We start from the raw sequence: 19,189 nt of genomic DNA, 5'->3' as shown, positions 1-19,189 counted from the left end.
GAGATTAGGAGGTGATGTCTGAGTAGCTATTAGAAAATTGGAGTGGTCAGACTCCAATTGGAATTTTTTTTTCAGTTCTAGGGATCAAATCCAGTGCATCATGCATGCTAGGCCAATACTCTACCACTGAGCTACATTCCCACCTAAAATGTGTTTTATATTTGTATTTTTTGAGTATACATTTATAGCATATATAACAGTAATAGTTAGAAAAAGACAACCCATCTGGATTTCTGTTGACCGTTTGCTATTTAGACAAATACAAAAATTCATCCAAAAATGATAATTGGAATTGGATGCTCAAATATTAAACATACGAAAAATTTTTTTCTGAAATATTATCTTCAGAAAACATTAATTTCAATCTTTAATAGTCATAATATCCCTTTAGCAGACTAGACTTTGATTATGAATTTCAGATCTGCCATAATAAAAAAATAATTATTTTTAAAATAGAGCAAATATAAGTTTCTGATACATCTTCAATTTCCTTTAAAATAGTGCTATTGGGAATAAAGCAATCTATACACTGCAAAATGATTTTGTTAATAAAAAAGTTTCTTGGAAACTAAGGATCAAAATTTTATTCATCATTTAAACTGTCTTCCTAAGTTATTAATGAAAAATCAAAACAAATTAAAATTTGAAATCTAAATCAGAAATGTTTCAGAAATTTGAAATCTAATTTAGAAATTTTTCTAAATCAAAAACAGAAATGTTTCCACACAGACTATCTCTTACGTACCTTTCATGTCAGAGTTATCTAGTCAATGATTAATTAAACTTTAAATAAAATTAATGTACAGCAATGCCATGTAATAAGATTTGCTCAGAATTAAGAATAATTCAATTTAACTTAATTATACAGCACTTATTACTACTACAGGAACCCATAGAAAATTAGGCTTTAAGGAATATGAATAATGCTTTAAATATTAAAATAAAATACATGAAATAATAATAAAATAAGGAAAGATATGGTAACACTTAAAAGATAAAGGAAAAAGTTGCCAAGTCTTAAACTATGTAAAATGTCAAGAGATTGTCTTTTTAAAGATATTTTATGAAAAGTTTCAAATACCACAGTCATTCATATAATACATGCTAAAGACACATTCATATATGTTGAAAATAGCATCTCAACTTTTAACAAAGTCATGTGTCACCTAACAAAAGGGGTACATTCTGAGAAATGTGTTGTTAGATGATTTTTTGTTGAACATCACAGAGCGGACTTATACAAACTAAGCTATAAAGTCACCAGGCAATATAAGTTTATAGGATCACCATCATATATGCAGCCTATTACTAACTAAAACATTATTATATAGCATATGACTTCATTTAAACTTAGAAGACAAAGGCAAAAATACATTGGCAAATAAAAATCTGGGGGGATGGAACATATTGCTAGAAGGGACTGTTTCAATAACCAGAACTCACAAAATGGACAGATTAAAGTCCTGATCAGAAACTTATCTCTAACTACAAAAATAAAGACCATGGAATTCACAGGGTCATACCATATAAACTATTTGCAAAATTAATCTAAAAATGCCCATTCTTTTCTTTGCAGTTTATCTTATGTATGTTTCTTTCAACTGACTTACCAAGATTTACATCTGGTAGTATCTTATCAAGAAACTGGGTTTCCCCACCATTAGGGGAGAGAAAGTCTGCCAGAAGTTGACTATTGCTCAGTTCCGGATGCTGCAGAAGTTTCTTAAATGAGCAAAATAAAGAAAAAAGAAGGAAAAAAAAAAAAAAAAAAAAAAAGGAAAAGAACAGATGAGAAATCTAGAAGGGCATCAAAAGTGTACTGAAATGTTTAAAAAAAAAAACAAAAACAAAAACAAATTTAAACCACTAAAAGCAATTTTATATTCAGAATAGTAACAAAATAACTGCATTTACAGCAAAGTAGATAAGATATCAGCCCCTACGGTCAGACACATAACAGACTTTTTTATTTGCTATCTAGATGACCCTAGAAAAGTTCCTATATTGCCCAAGAATCTACTTCCTTATCTGTAAAATGGGAATAACAAGAAAACCTACTTTATATTCTTGTTACATAAAGCATTTAGCACAGGATCTAATATACAAGAAGATTAAATATTAATTAATATTATTTCTCAGTTTCTCAACTATACAATAAGTGCTATAATTTCATACAACTTCCTTAATAATTAAAAGAAGTCAGCATAAAGGGTTTTGCAGAAAACTAACTGTGGAAAAGTGAAAACACTTGGAAAAATCTGTTGTCTGTTCTTGCAACATTATTTTCTGTCAAGATAAACTGACTTTCAAAGGCCAGAATTAACCCAGTCTTACCTAATATTCAGTTTTGCAACTACAAAACAGTTACAAAACTTTATGACCAGAAATCTACATAAACAAAACACCAACAGAGCAAACTCTTAACTCCAGACCTTATTACCAGAAAATATGTCTTATAGAATGAGGTACTTAGAAGGTTCAAATAATGGAAAAACACATCCTGCTGTATCCAAAGATCCTTCCAATAGTTAATAGCTATTTCATATTTCACTATTCACATAACCAAAAAATTATACAGAAAATCCTTTGAGTTGAAAGGATTTTCAGTTCAGATACAGGAAATACAATGAAGAAAACTCTTTATACTGTTGAAAACTTTTAACTTAAAAATATTTTCTTTTGGTTAGGAGGCAAGAAATTTAACTAATCTAGGACTTAATAAAAATGATAAAATGCCATGCCCAAATAACAGAGACCTTTATTAAACCAATAAAAATAGCTTCTCCTTGGTTTTATAGTCTTGATAAAGAAATATGACAATTAAATTTGGAGGACCAGACAGCTCAAATCAGAAACTTTTAAGTTAGCCATACTATCCACTAAAATAATATCCCAAGTACGCTGCCACAAAATGTACACACACAAGAAAAAAGGGATTCAATTCCAAGTAGTGAATGGCAGAGAGCTGACCAGGAAATTGAATAAACATGTATAAGCTATAAAAACAAAGAGACTAAGGAATAAAAGGGCAAGGAAGATTCCAAAATTCAGAAAGTACTACACACAAAATCAAACATAAAACAGAAGAAACAATAACAAAAAACTACTCAGTATTCTTAGAACGCACTTACTCTTTTAAAACAAAATTTTTTCTATTTTTTACTTTCCACAAAGTTTTAATTAGTTTAAAACTAAAGACTTCTTCCTCTTGAGGAAAATATCTGGTATTCAATTGGTCATCCATTTAAAAATCAATTTTTAAAAAAGTATATACTCTTGACAAAAATTCATTTTAAAATCCACACAGAAAAAAAGTTTAAATGAAAGAATTTTTAAAACTTAGGTATTTGTTGAGCAAAGCACATATGTACAAGAAAAAAAAGAGACAATTTTAGAATGTTATAATTAGCAACGTTTTAAGTTGGTGCTATACCTGGAGATATTCCTGAAACTCTTCTCTCTTTGACTTTAAGAATTCATAATTTTTGGGGCCAATGATCCTCTTGGAAGGAAGCTGGGCATCAGGAAATGTGCCTGAAATTTGTACATATTAAAGTTCTTATTCTGTTCTACTACTATTGAAAAAAAATAATTAAAAGTCTACTATGGCAAATTCAGAATCACAACATTGTCTTGCCTTTTTAAAATAATCTTCATACAGTCAGAAATTTCAAGTCAAGTTCAGACTAAAGGACTTGAGTCTATGGATATTTGAATATCACTTTCTAATAACTGCCACTCTTCACTGACAATGAATTTTTAGCCTATACTGGTAAGAGTAACCATGAGATTATTTTGAAATTTGTAGAATTTTAGTAGACAAAATCTCACAAAAGAAATATCTACTCTCTCATGGGAAAAAAACAGAAAGGTAGCATTTTGTCAATGTTACATAAGCTTAAAAACAAAATCTAAAAGCCACAGATGTGCTTTCTTAAGTAGAGCCCATTTCAGACATGTAACTAACAAAAAGTAACAATTGTGATGGGAAACCAGCCAGTTTTGGATGATCCAGGTGTTTAAAAGTATGGAGATAAATTACCTTCTCTCAGACTTAAGCAAAAAAGAAAAGCTCTCAGAGAAAGAACAAGACAAGGATGACAGAAAACAGAAAGCCATTTGAAGACAAGTATAAACTCAAAATCTGGGCAAAAACTATGGGGTGGGACTTTGTATTCTTTATCTTCCTACAATAATCATCTAACCATGGGCTTTGATCCTCTAGGAAGATCTAAAAAAGGTTCCTTGCCCTTCTCAATTCAGAACAAATCTGAATTAGGATCAAGGCACACTTCACAAAGCTTTTCTAAAAAAAAAAAAAAAAAAAGTTTTAGAACACACACAAACTCACCAAGCCATGTATAAAATGGCTGGAAATATTCTTAAATTTATCTTAATATTAATTGAAGTAAATAGATAAGAGGAAAGCTAAAAAGGAAGAATGCTCGCCTTTTCCAACTGATTTATCCTCAAAAGGAAAAATACCAACCATAAACTTTGTTTCTTCACCTAAATTTAAGAGATAAGTCAGAACATTTTCCAGAATTCATAGCAACCATGTTTACCAAGGAAGATGGTGGTAAAAAAGAAAGTGACTCTGAAATGTCTGGTTTAAATTCTCTGTTTTTCAGGAGAAACAAACAAACAAACAAATTGGATGGAGGAATTTTCTAAAGTATGAAGAACAATAATCTTTTAAAATTTAATTTTGTTAATAAAAATGCATTCAAAATACGTTGCAAAAAATGGTAAATAAAAATAAGATAAAAACAGTACATTCCTATTGCTAATAAAAATGTACCTAATTGTTATGCTTCTTTGGTACCACTGCTTAAAATAAAATTTAAAAAATTAATCTGTTACAACAGCTTTTAAGAAAACTAATGTTTTAAGGTTTTATATTAAAAAAAGAACAACAAACCATGAAATTCTGTTAGCTTTGATTCAAGTACATAGAATTCAAGGTATCTTCTATAGACAGACCAATGTTCAGGCTCATGCCCAACTGTAAAGTGAATACACACCAAATTAAAAATAATTTTACAACTTACTACTAAAAAAATTCAGAATTTAAAACATTAATAATGTAAGATGGGACATTATTTTGGTCTTAATAATTTATTGTTTTGTGCACTGCATTAACATATTTTATTCTGTATTTTAATTTTAAAATTACCTAAAAAGATACTGATAAGTTTTATCTATTTATGCAGTTATCTCAAACAAATACACTTTCTCTACAACAGAATCACACAGCTGGTAGAAACTTTAAAAAATCATGTAATTATTATTTTTAAAATGTCATCAAAACTACGTATTTCATTTTGTATCAATTTTGGACCTCTTAAAATTATCAAAATTTACCAAATTGTCCTGATCTAATAATGTAGTATAGAACAGCACTAGCAAACAGGACACTGCAATTATGTAGATGTTTTATATATCCGCACTAAATAGCTGCTATCCTTGCCACTGAGCACCAGTTCAAACAGCTAGTGTAATTAAGGAACCAAAATTTTAATATAATTTAATTTTAATTGTCACATGTGGCCTGGGGCAACCAAACTGGCACAAAGTAATGGTTTAAATAATAAGCCAAGCTGGGCATGGTGAACACACCTGTAATTCCAGCAGCTTGGGAGACTGAGGCACAAGGATCACAAGTTTGAAGCCAACCTCAGCAATATGGCAAGACACTAAGCAGCTTGGAGAGCTCCTATCTCAAAATTTACCAAAAAAGGGGGGGGGCGGGTAGGCTGGGGATGTGGCTCAGTGGTTAAGTACCCCTTGATTCAATCCCTGGTACAACAACAACCAAAAAAAAAAAAAAAAAAAAACCAAGAGCCAGATCAGATCAGACTACCTATTCTTATCCGGTTCCCCCATTTACTATGTGGCCTTTAACAAATAACTTAATCTCACTGTACCTTAGTTTGCTTAGATGTAGAATAACTGTGTGTATCACATAAAAAACAACCTACATAAAGCACTTTTGTATATACATAGCACAGAATCAAAACCCCCAAAATGTTAACTGCTATGGTTAGCATCTTATGTCATTCTAACATACATTTGATAATATAATGGATCAGATCAGCCAAAGCCAGAGCAACTCAAAAACAGTATTTCCACTCAAAAACAAAACAAAAAAATCTGATTTAGTCACAACCTATAAAGCAAATCCTAGTTTTCTTCTTTAAAAGGTGGTATTAAAATATCTATGTATATCTAGTTTTGGTATTTAAAATTCTAAAAATGCTATTTTACTACACATAAAATCAATGTAGGAAACAACATCCTTTTTTTCTCCCTTATAAGCCATGGTTTCCTAAAAGCAGATTATATTAATAGAATTCTACAGTGCAGACAAAAATTATTTAGAAAATAAGATTATAATTCATTTAATTGAATTTCATGTTTAAATTTTTAAGCTAAACCTTTTAAAACAAAGCACCAATAAATGTTTTCTCATCCATGTAGAAGTTAGAGCAAAATACAAAGGTGGTGGATATTGTAAGTATATAGGGAAAATCAGTAGGGTAGAAGAAGAAAATCGAGAAAGAAGGAGCAAGGACAAGAAAGGGAAGAAAATAAGAAATGAATTTAACAAAATCACATTCTACATGTATATAAATGTGCCACAGGAAATTTACCATTTTGTATATGTAGAAAGTACCAATCAAATATAAATGAATAAATGCACAAAAGGAAGATCAATATAGTAAGGAGAATAGAGGGAGGGTGAAGGGGAGGAAAAGGGGGAAAGAATGAAGATTAAAATAAAAAATTTCATGCATGCATGATTTTGTCAAAATGAACCCAACTACTATGTATAACTATAATGCTCTATTAAAAAATAATAAAGCACCAAAATTAAAGATAGTTGTCCAATAGGCAAAAACAAAAGTATATTCCAAACAATATTAAGTTTAAAATTGAAATAAGACTGGGATAGATAATGGTTTGGCTACATACTATTAATATGTTGAGAGAGCAGCAACTAGCAAGACTACAGAGCAACTGCAATACAATCATAGAGCACTGCCTCAGACCTGGACAGTACATAAGTACAATAGCAGAGACCATAGTTAACTGCTCTGGGCAATCTTCTTCCCCATTCCTAAGCTTTATGTTCTTGAAGTAGGACTAGTTTCTGAGAAATATCAGAAAACCTAATTCTTTTTTGAAAAATCAAAGAAATAATTAGTTCTAACCTTTACACTACCACTTAGTTACTACTCTAAGAACTGTTTCCTAACATTGTCACTTTTTCAACCTTCTTTCCTCACAGATAGTTTCTTCTTCCTGAGGTTAACTTTATTTTTCTGTTTATCATTCCCAACACATGTAAGACTTTGTGCTTTTTCTTACACTGACTACCCTGACTCTTGGACAAAGCCCAGAGTGCTGTTTATTCTGCCAAGGGTGCTGTTTAATCCCTGTCTCCATTACAGTCCATACCTGAAACAACCAAAACAGATAGCAAAACATGAGGACAATTTGTAAAGTTGTTTTGATTGTGCTTTTATTGATTCTAATTAGCCCACAACAATGGGGGAAGGGAAATGTTCTTTTAATTAAACTGGTATAATACCTAATCCAGTTCTGAATGCATTAATAACAATTAAATACATATAATAATTAACGATGGCAACAAAACCATTAAAGGAACATCATATAAAATGCCCTGATGGATTGCGAGATATCTCTTAAGCATCTACTCAACAATGTTAGATAAATTAATTAACTAATCTAAAAACCTAAGAAATACTAAGCTTTTGTTCAAGTTTCTGTTCTGGACAGTTATCTTTTAGCTATGTGATTATATTCAATTTTATATATTTTGAAATATTTCTCATACCTGATAAAGACAGATTCATGGATATCTTTTAAGAAATGTATTCATAAACCTTCCTACCTGCTCTTCTATCATTTCTTTCAACATCAATACAAAACACAGGAATTCTCTCCTTTTTCTCCTTCCTTTCAGAGGAGGGATCCTCAAAAAAGTCTACATATGGAATGCTAATTTTCCAAGCAGCAAGATTTCGGGGAGTATTAGGTGTGCTCACAGCTTCTACTGGAGAATCATCTTCCATTACAACAATACCCTCTTCAATCTGGAAAAAAATTCCCATGATGAATTTAATATTTCCACTACCTTTAGAACTATATAGTGTATGAGATATAACTGTAAAGTAACAGGCCTGTAGCAATTTGATAAGTTTTAAGACTTGGGAAATTAGGTGATAAAGAATTTTCTACTGAAAAAGTAAAAATAAAAGTTAAAACTAACAAGTTATGAGCATCAACTCCATGTCTGGTTACAATGCCTGTGTACAAAATACAACAGAAAATAGAGAATAGACATTTCAGAGACTATGAAAAAAGATGCTAAAAATACATGAATATTAAAAGTGCTCAATCTGGTAATAAGAAATAAAAATTTAATGTACTGATATTGTTCACTTAGAAAGGTAAAATTTTATAAATGGCAATAGTCACTGATGGAGACTGCACAGATAAACTGGATATGAAATGCTTCTGGTTATGAGCATAATAACATCACCCTCCTGGAAAGCATTTTAGCAATGTCTCCATAAAAAAGCTATAAAACAGTTCTGAACAGTAATCCTATTTCTGGGTGTTCTACTGAAAATATTTACTTCAAATAATTTTTTTAAAACAGTGAAAAGGGGGCTGGGGATATAGCTCAGTTCGTAGAGTGCCTGCCTTGCAAGCTTTGCAAAAAAACAAACAAACAAACAGTGAAAAGGGCACAAGCAAAAATATATTCTCTGCATCATTAAATAATTAAAAAATTAGATAAAGGGACACACCTCTATAAAACTGTTTTTCATATCCTCACTTCTAAAAGTTTTATAGTATAAACTTTAAAATAATATTTTTAAATATCTAAAATTAAAAGAGTAATTATTTTTTAAAAAGAAAACCATATGTTCTAGAAATGCACATAAAGAAAGGAGGAAAAGCAACCTTGTCTAATTCTTTAACTTGGAAGAAACCCTTTGAGTCTAACAAATGATAAATCTGTTTACCTAGACATATTTTACTCATGTTAAAGTGGGCAAATATTATAGATAAAACACATTCATCTTAAACATACTCCTTTTTTATTGTAAACAAAGGGATACATGTTGTTTCTCTGTTTGTACATGGAGTAAAGGCATAGCATTTGTGTAATCATAAATTTACATAGGGTAATGTTGTTTGATTCATTCTGTTATTTTTTCCCTTCCCCCCCACCCCAAACATACTCCTTTTAAGGCAATGAATTAAAGGTTGCAGTACTTAAGAGAATTCTGAATAACCTAGTCAGAGAAAACTAGTAGTAAGGAGAAATTTATTTCTAGAATTCTAGCACACCTTTACTTTCCATTCTTTCTTTCCATATCTGGCACTCTATTCTCTTCTAAGAAAATTATTTCCTCCCCCACAAAGCCCCTTCCCTTTTCTGTTCCTGTCCTAAACTGGCATTCCAAAATTCCTAGTAAGACTATTACTGATCTTTGGAAGGCTTCTTTTTTGTGGGGTGGAAGTGGTTCCTGGAGTTTGAACCCAGGGACACTTTACCACTGGGCCACATCCCCAGCCCTTTTTACTTTTTGAGACAGGAGCTTGCTAAATTGCTTAGGACCTCGCAAAATTGCTGAGGCTGGCCTTCAACTTGTGATCCTCCTCAGTCTCCTGAGTCACTGGAATTGTAGACACATGCCACCTCACCAACAGTGAGGTTATTGCCTCATAAAAGTGAGAGAAAAACAGAAACAGAAGTATGTGTGAGGGAAATGTGTGCCCCTCTGTCCCTGTTCCCTTCTTAGAACCTGAGCTCAAGGCAATACTTTGCATGGTTATTCCTTTTTTTTTTTTTTTTTAGTGGATCTGGCTAATGAGTAAAGAGGGTAGAGGAGATCACAGAATGACAGGAAGCTTAACAAACTTATTAAAGCCAAAAATGAGGTATTCATAAATGAAAAGAAGTCCCTCAAAATCAATCTAAAAAAAAATGGGAAAGCAAAATTCTTAGCAACATACAAACATCAATGAATAAAAAAGGACAAAGCTTTACAATTTCCTTTTAACATTTAAATGGTTTTATATCAACACAGTCCAGTGAAAAATCCCTGGAGCAATATTTCTGTGAATTTTCAGGACTTCCCTTAATCTTACTAAAAATAAATAGTCAGGTATGGTGGTGCCTGCTTGTAATTCCAGTTACTCAGGAGACTTTAGCAGGAGAATCTCAAGTTCAAGGCCAGCCTGGGCACCTTAGTAAGACACTTTCTTAAAATAAAATATAAAGGGGCGGGGGTGTGCTGGGGATGCAGTTTAGCAGTGGGGTACCACTGGGTTCAACCCCAGTATTTACCAATGAATCAATAGAAGTAAATAATCTGTTACCAAAATGTTAATGAAAGGAGACCAAGTACTTTTTGTTTTCAAATAGATCCTCTCTACCAAGAGGACAGGAAATAAGGAAGGCAGAGAAAAAAGGTTAGGTGATGTCTCCCACTTCCTTAAATGTTAACATTCCTTGTCTTTTCCTATATGGAAATAACTGTCAACTTACTAATGGGCATATTAACTTCCAGTAGTTTATCTGTAAATCAGTTCTGAACTTGGACAGAAACGTATCTTTAGGAAGATCCGATCTTATATACTGAGCTGTGGTTCCCAGGCCTGTACATACATGACTTAATCCATAACTTAACATCTGTATAATTATGAGAATTGATGGTATTACAATATTATATAGTACTTAACAGTGCTTACTACATGCAAGGCATTGTTTTCAGTACTTCATATATATTACTTCATTACATTGCATTATATTACATTATATTGCTTAATTCCCTTCACAATACCCCTATATAAGACAGATAGGATTATCTCCTTTCGATCTTGAGAAAATCAATCAGAATAAAATTAGGTAACTTGCCCAAGGTCAAATGGCAGATAGGCATAACAAACAATCAGATCATCAAGGTCTCTAAAAGATAATGTCTCCCAGGTCTCAATTTCAAATCACAAACTACTTTATCTCTGGCAGGAAGACTGGCAACTTCCCTTTCCCCTCTACTTCCTAAATAAGACAAGAGACGACCTCAAGGCCCCATAGCTTAAAACTACCATAGTGTCTTCTAAACCCTAAATGGTGCTATCTCCATCTGGGTAAGCTCCCTCCCAATCTCATGTTTACTTTTGATGGTATTGGACATTAATTTGTTTCTCCTACTTTCTGTTATTAGTATTCTTTACTTTCGATCAAAACTTTCCTTCTTCCTTAGATCACTACAAAACAGAACAAATTCAGTTTTTTGAAGATATCCTATTTCTAAAGCAAAATTATATCTTGAATTTCAAGCAATTGGGAGAGCAATGAATAAAAAGTAGAACTTCCACAAAAATTGTTTTGGAATTCACAATAACATAGGTAAATCCTTTTGTTAAAATTTTAGAGGGAATAAGGCAGTTTTGCAAGATACATATATATGCATATACATGTACATATATGTTTATAGACATGTGTTTTATATGTTATATGTACATGTTAGTCTAGTCTACAGGGGTAGGAAGATAGGTAGGTAGGTATTTTTTAGAAAAGAAAATCACCAGAATGTTAACAGAAGTATCTATTGAGTGGTAGGATTACCAATGCTATTTAAAATTTCTTCTACTTTTCTACATTATTAAAAAATTGAGGAGCCTAGGAATATAGATCAGTGTGGTATATCATTTGTCTTGCATGTGCAAGGCCTTGGGTTGGATCCCTAGCATTGCAAAAACGAAAAAAAAAAAAAGAGCGTGAGAGAGAAAAACTATAATATGTTTAAAATTAGAAAACATAATTATTTTGAAAAAGACTACTTCCACTGGTTTACTATCTTACTTCTACCCATACTTCTAAGGAAACACAAGGGCCTAAACAGGGAAAATGCTGTATTTGGATTATTAAGAAAAAGGGGGCTTATGTAAGATTTTCTTCTATTTAAATTATGCAGAAATAGTAGACCTCCATAAAAATTCATAATGTAGTGGGACACAGGTTGAAAGGAAGGGATAAAAGTAAGAAAGGGTTCTGTTTACTTCTGTTCCCTAATCCTATTGATCCCTATTATATCTGATTTAGTAAAGTTCTTTCTCTTTCCTTTTAATGGGTTCATTATAATTATACAAAATAATGGTATTCATTGTTACATGTGGGTTAGCACATTTCTTAAGGACAAGATCTGTGTCTTAATCATCTTTGTATTCCTAGTCATTGAAAGACTAAATATGAATCTAAGATCTCTATAACTAAAGATTTGTTAAGTGGTGAAAAGTACAAATGAGATAATATCTGCCTTTATGGGATTCACCATCTGGTAGGGGAGATAACTGTAAACATGTAATTTCAAATAGTATATGGCACACACTTTAACATAAGATAACAGGGGCACAAAAGCACAAAAACGAATGAAATTCTGGGGGCTGGAATTGTAGCTCAGTGGTAGTGCACTTGCCTAGCATGTGCAATGCACTAGGTTCAATTCTCGGCACCACATATAAATAAGTAAAATAAAGGTTCATTGACAACTAAAAAATATTTAAAAAAAAAGAATGAAATATTGTCATTTGCAGCAACATGGATGGAACTAGAGGACAATATGTTAAGTGAAATAAGTTAGGTATAGAAAAGCAAATGTGCATGTTCTCACTCAAATGTAGAAGCTAAAAAGTTAATCTTAAAGCAGTAGAGAATAGAACACTGGTTACTGGAGTCTAGAAAGGGTGTAGGAATGGGAGAGATGGATAGAGAGGATGGTTAATGGGGACAGGGAAGCAGTTAAATAGTAGAAATGACTTTTAATGTTCTCTAGCACTATAATTGATAACAACAGAGTATTTCAAAATAACTAGTAGGGAGGATTTTAAATGTTTCCAACAACAAGAAATGATAAATGTCTGAGGTGATAAATATGCTCATTTCCCTCATCTGATCATTATATATTGACAGGATAATACTGAAACTGCTTGTGCACAGACCATAGTTTAAGTACAAGAAATTGGGCATCTATGAACAATGCATATTCCTGGAACATATGGTTGGAAAAAGAGAACATCAGGATTGAACTAAAAGCCTAATGAAAAGATGGCAAACCATTTGACTACCAGAAGTATGTTAGCTTAAAATTGTCCTAATAATAAATTCTCAAATTTTTTAAAAAATGCTAACAGTACCATGAAACCATAAATTAATCAAAGGACAGGAAATAAAAAGGAAGTCTGAAGTTAGAAGATAGTTAGCATATCCAATTATTTGTGCTACACTAAAGTCTGAAGTTATACATAAATCAAATTGAAGATTTTTTACTTACAAAGTCATCTTCACCTTCAGCCAAACCATAATTAGGCAACATAGCTCCCTCCATTGTGGTGCTCTTGAATACTCCTTTAATTTTGCTGCCTATTCTGCTGATTCCAAATGATTCCCCTCTTTTCTGTGTGCTTCTAAATATTAAAGAAGAATGTATCAGGTACAGAGCAAATTATCACAAAAGCATAGTTTATTATAAACAATACTAAAGAAAAAGAAAATCAGCTTTGAAAATGGTAAACAGAAGGTATAGCTAACATTAACTTTTCAAGTTTTTAGTCAGAGATTATCTGAACGTCTCAGAAGTCAAAACAGATTTTAAAGCTTAAATTTGTAGTATGAATAAATGAGACAAAATATAATAATAAACATTTACAATTTAGTTACTGCTAACTTCAAAATATGAACTGAACTAAACTTTTTAAAAGATGAGAGCCCTCTAGTGGTATACAGTTCTTAATGACATAATGAAATAACAGATATAAAAATGTTAAGACCAATGTTCAAATTATGTCTTTTTAAAATTATATTTTGTACTGGGGGTTGAACCCAGGGGCACACTATCACTGAGTTGTACCCCCAGTTCTTCTTATTTTTTATTTTAAGACAGAGTATCACTAAGTTGCTAAGACTGACCTCAAACTTGTGATTCTCCTGCCTTGCCCTTCCCCAAGTCTGGATTACACATTTGTGTCACCATGCCCAGCTAAGACCAATGTTCAAAATATAACATTCATTTAGAATAAATGAACTGCTAAAATAACAATGCAACAAGGAAGATACAAAATGATGACCTTCTTGGCACTTCAATTTCAGATGAAACAACAAAAAAATTATCCTCTATGACTGACAAATGTCCAAGTAAAATTCAACTTTATAATCATGTAAATATTCAAAAAGGAATGAGCTATAAAATGCATCTTATTTAACCTCAAAGTAATTTTTTTAAAAAAGAAAATACCAAAGGGAAGTTTAAACAATGAAGATATGAGCAAATGTAGCCCAAGGAAGCAGCCTACTCTGTCATAAATATTAAATAAAGATTTCACAATTTGCAAAAGTGATTTCAAAAATCAGGAGCAGATGGAAAGAAAAAAAATGTTAAAAGAAACAAAAACTTCCTCCATTAAAGCCAAATACCCTGTGTTTCAGGTAAATAAAACAATAACTTTAATTCAATTTAAAACTCATTCTCAGTATGTAAAACTACTACCCTTACAACAGATACCCAAATAAAAATGACTATTTTAAAATCTAACAAAGTTTGTTTAAAATGCTTAAGTTACTGGACAGCTATTACTCCCAAAGCAAAATTTATCTGCTTAAATAATACAACAATTACAGAAATGAAAGCAAATTGATCAAGTTCAAATACACCAGGTATTCAGTGGTGTGTATTATCTACAAGTCTGAGGAACAAATCAAATTTACTTTAAAATTAGAAAAACACAAATTAAAAAAGTAAAAAAGTAATAATCATAATAAAAGAAAGAAAAATACAAATAAGTAGTAAGTAGACAAAGGGTGTGCCTAAACTAGATTATTTTATCTAAACAGGTATGCAGTTAGTGTTTTTTAAAAATCCAAGGTTGTATATATCACTGATAGAAGAAATGTTTTCAAAGATAAATATAAAAATATTAACAAAATGTCATGAAAATTTCTAGAACCTAATTATATTATTCTAGTCTACAGAATCTAAAGATCATATAACAATTGAGGTTTTTGAAATATGACATATTCTTAAATTATTTCACTTGTAATTATGCCCATAATCACAGAAACATAATTATATTTCTTTCCTTCAAAAAAGTTCTTTAAGGGACACCAACTGGGTAGAAGAAGGGGAAGGGAGGGAAGTGGGGTGAGGAGATTAGGGGAGTTAAATTGATCAAAGAATGTTACATGATATAACAATACACCACACAAAACTCTTCTTTTTGTATAATGCACACAACAAAAAATAAAATTTAAAACACAAATAATTCTAAAAATAATTTAGCAGAATCAAAAATAACAACAAAGAATCAATAGCCTTGCAAGCAAAATATTGGAAAAATAGTGAAAATATTTTAGCATTTTTTTAATATCAAATACTGGAAATACCAAGACATTTTTATGGCATATGCTATGTCGAAAAAGGAGGTATCTAAAATTAGAGATTCATTTTAAAAAGTTATACTAAATAACAGAGGCAGTAATAGCATGGTGCTTCTTATTTTTTCCTTTTTTGTTACATTAGGTTGTTTGAGGTATAGTGTCTGAACTTAAACAGATAATTTATACTGAAAAGAATCACATGCTCAAGACTTACCGAAAATCATCCAAACTTAGGCTACCTCTGCAATATCAGATATGTGAAATTATGTAAGGAGAAGAGAGAGAGAGAAAGCCCAGATATTAAACAAGTTTCACTTTAGAATACAAAACAAAATTTAAAAGCTTAAAAGTTACACAAGTGGATAGCATTCATCTTTGCAAAAGGTAGAAATCTTTACAAACAATATGATAAAGATAAGAGAAAGCACATAGCTGTTTTTTGGAAGTATGGAATATAAATTACTACAGAAGAGTTCTTAATTCAATGACAGTACATAATTCCCTATTTTTTTGCCCTTAGGCATAACATTTGTTTGATACTGTGTAAAGGATGTGAACACTATGGCACCAAAACTTAGCACAAAAAGCAAATTCATATTTTCCAAAATGGAATTTGTGTCCATGTTAGATAAAATTATGTATGCTTCTTCACCCATTTTTAGCTTTGGTATGTAAAATAGAATTTTTGGGGGCTGGGGATGTAGTTACTGAGCACTTGCCTAGCATTCATGAGGTCCTGATACCCAGCATCAAAATACAATTTTTTTTAATGTTAAGCTAGGAAGCAAAATTAACAAAAGATTCCTAAATATTAAAAAGTATTCTTTGGGGCTAGGGAGATAGCTCAGTCGGTAGAGTGCTTACCTTGTAAGCACAAGGCCCTGGGTTCGATCCCCAGCACCCAAAAAAAAAAAAAAAAAGTATTCTTTGAGGGCTGGAGTTGTGACTCAGTGGTAGAGCACTTGCCTGGCATGTGGGAGGTCCTGGGTTCAATTCTCAGCACCACATATAAATAAACAAAATAAAAGATCCATTGACGACTAAAAAAAAATGTTTTGTTTTTTTTTTTTAAATAAAAAAGAGGAGCTTATCAACTTCTTAAAACAACAGAAAGTTATGCTTTGAGTGCACAATGAAATAGTTCAGGATTAGCAATATGCATTAAAACTGTACTTTTAAATGACAACTAAATAAAATGTAGATGCAAAACACTGAATATTTTATATATGTTTAAGTCATTTAACATCATATCAGCAAAGCTAATCTAAATTTCCATTGAAATTTCCATTCTTTCCATTGAAAGAATGTTAAGAAACTATTTTACTTACTCTAAGCAAATGAATCATTATGTATCAGAGAAGTAGCATCCTGACAAGACTGATAGTTAATATTAAGTCAGGTCAATATAAAGAAAAGCATACTTTAAAGGTTATAATCAGTGTCCAGAATAAAAAGAATCCATATGTCCTTTATGTCTTTTTAAAATTTTAAGCTAGAAAAATGAGTGCCGGGCTGGGGATGTAGCTCAGTTGGTAGAGTGCTTGCCTTGCAAGCTCAAGGCCCTGGGTTTAATTCCCAGCACCATGCGGGAAAAAAAAAAGAAAGAAAAATGAATTCCTTAGTATGCTACAGATAATCAGGTATCCTCAAAATGGCAAAGAAAAGCTCTCCATCTCTGAAGTTAGGACCTTAACTTAGATTTAGCTACCAAGCTGACTTCTAAGATCACAGAACTAGTATCCTTAAATGAGGGAAGCTCAATATCCTTATATGAGACCCTCAACACTCTAAGTCTAAAATAAGGATAAATTCCACCTGCTTATCAAGTATGTTAGGAAATTCTATGAAAGGCCTTGAAAAAGTATTCAACCAAAGTAAGAGATATGTGCTTTTGGCAAAGAATACTATATTAAGCAGCACGGATATGATTTTTGCTAAATAAAGTCTAAAGTTTCATGGTTATAATATACACACAAATTATTAGTAAAAAGTAAAGTAATTTTTTACGAAGAATCATAAAAACATTTGCCACCTTCAAAAAAGTTATGACACCCTACTACTTGTACTGAAGTGTTACATTAAGAACTAACTTGCAGCATTTCAAAAACTTCAGATCTATACCTAAAATACTTGGTTATGCCAAAAATGCAATGTATCCTCCCCATAGTTTTCACATTTTCTACTATCAAAAAATGTTCCACTTTCTGGTTTAATCTACTTGTCTCTTTGTACCAACATCTCCAATTTTTTTAATATATTTATTGGATACTTGCTAAAACTGGAAGGTATTAAAAACAATGTGACTATTCCACAGACATAACTTTGATGTCTGTCAGTTTTGTACATATAACACTGAACATATAACATTGTAAAGACAAATCAAGGACATTAACTACTGAGCTTATAAATGGATAACACTCCATTTTGTTACCTTTAGGTAAACTGCACACTTGTATTTCCAATAGGAAAAAGAGGAAAATCTTTCTAATTTTTACCCAGTAAGTTCTCTAATAAAAAAGTTTTCTCTGAAAACAAAACACAAATTGGGAGTTATCTGTGGATTTCACTTGTGCATGTAGGCAGTCCTTCTCTCTAACAAAGCAGTTCATCTGGCATTAATATGTATTAATTATGAGATTAAAAAGGCAACAACGTATAATTTTTCTAAAAAAAATTCAGGCATTTTTAGTTTATGTACAACAGGACTCCAATTTATTGATGAAATGTCTTGTCTACTCATATAGTATTGGAACTACATTTTCATTCAGAAAAATAGTTACTAAAGACGATGACATTATCACAGAATGATAAGCATCACCAAGTTCAAACACCAAACGTGTATGGTTAAATATACCTACCTGTTGAATTTTGAATTGCGTGTTGGTGATTCTGCACCTCTTAAAAGTTGCCTGAAATACTTTAAAATAATAAATAATTATTATGATATACTAAACAAATATCTTACATTGAAACATAGTACTTTACCTTTCTACTTTCCAGTTTAATGAAAAGGCTATTTAAGGGTTAGGGGTGTAGATCAGTGGTTAAGATCTTGACTAGCATGTGTGAGGATCTGGGTTCCATTCCCAGAGCCAGAAAAAAAAAAATAGGAAAAGCTATTTAAATCAAGTGAATACAACCACAGTCAAGGAGAAAAAGGATTAAAATGTTGCAAATGGAAAATATTCAGGTTACTTTATTTCCACAAGTCTTAAATAATGTACATGTAAGAAGAATAAGGTTTCTACATCACTGCAGTACTACAAAGTCACTGGGAAAATCAGGTAGAACAATTCAGTTCTAATCTATCATGTCACATAAACACAAACATGGTTTTAGTACTGAGAACTGTGCTTTATAAAGTTACTTATAATCACTCATAATACATATTAAGATACATGGTGGAAAAGGGTATTTACTTTCTTAACCTTGTTTTATTTTTCTATTTATTTTGCTATTTGAATCACTCTATAAAAGTCTGTGTAAATATCCTCAAACAAGATTAATATTTAGACTTACCTCATCACTGTGGCAGAACATAGGGGTAAACACATTCTCCAAGAGAGAAAGAACATGTTCATATGCTTCAAAAAGACATCTCATGGTTTGAAGTTTCACAACATCTATATATGGGCCTTCAGCGACTATTTAAAAAAATTCTACTGTAGAAATTATTTATGAATAGCATAAATACATTATCAGTTTAAAATC

At 31.5% G+C, this 19,189-nt stretch overlaps 1 protein-coding gene across 5 annotated transcripts in view; it reads right to left on the bottom strand.

Moving 5' to 3' along the window:
- The window catches only part of Snx14 (sorting nexin 14), a 96,283-nt gene that overhangs the window by 24,218 nt on the left and 52,876 nt on the right, over window positions 1-19,189 (bottom strand). For 3 of the 5 annotated variants that reach the window (XM_047557578.1, XM_047557579.1, XM_047557583.1), the window contains 8 exons: window positions 18,998-19,122; window positions 18,337-18,395; window positions 15,693-15,719; window positions 13,380-13,512; window positions 7,919-8,120; window positions 4,922-5,005; window positions 3,434-3,534; window positions 1,611-1,722 (listed from right to left, as the gene is read on the bottom strand). In XM_047557578.1, coding sequence (XP_047413534.1) covers window positions 1,611-1,722; window positions 3,434-3,534; window positions 4,922-5,005; window positions 7,919-8,120; window positions 13,380-13,512; window positions 15,693-15,719; window positions 18,337-18,395; window positions 18,998-19,122 — 843 coding nt within the window. The remainder of the gene's footprint in view (window positions 1-1,610; window positions 1,723-3,433; window positions 3,535-4,921; window positions 5,006-7,918; window positions 8,121-13,379; window positions 13,513-15,692; window positions 15,720-18,336; window positions 18,396-18,997; window positions 19,123-19,189) is intronic. The other 2 variants (XM_047557580.1, XM_047557582.1) reach the window with 1 other exon arrangement.

The sequence above is a fragment of the Sciurus carolinensis genome, chromosome 7, assembly GCF_902686445.1.
Source record: "Sciurus carolinensis chromosome 7, mSciCar1.2, whole genome shotgun sequence".
Lineage (NCBI taxonomy): Eukaryota > Metazoa > Chordata > Mammalia > Rodentia > Sciuridae > Sciurus > Sciurus carolinensis.
This window is presented reverse-complemented; position numbering and strand designations above follow the sequence as displayed.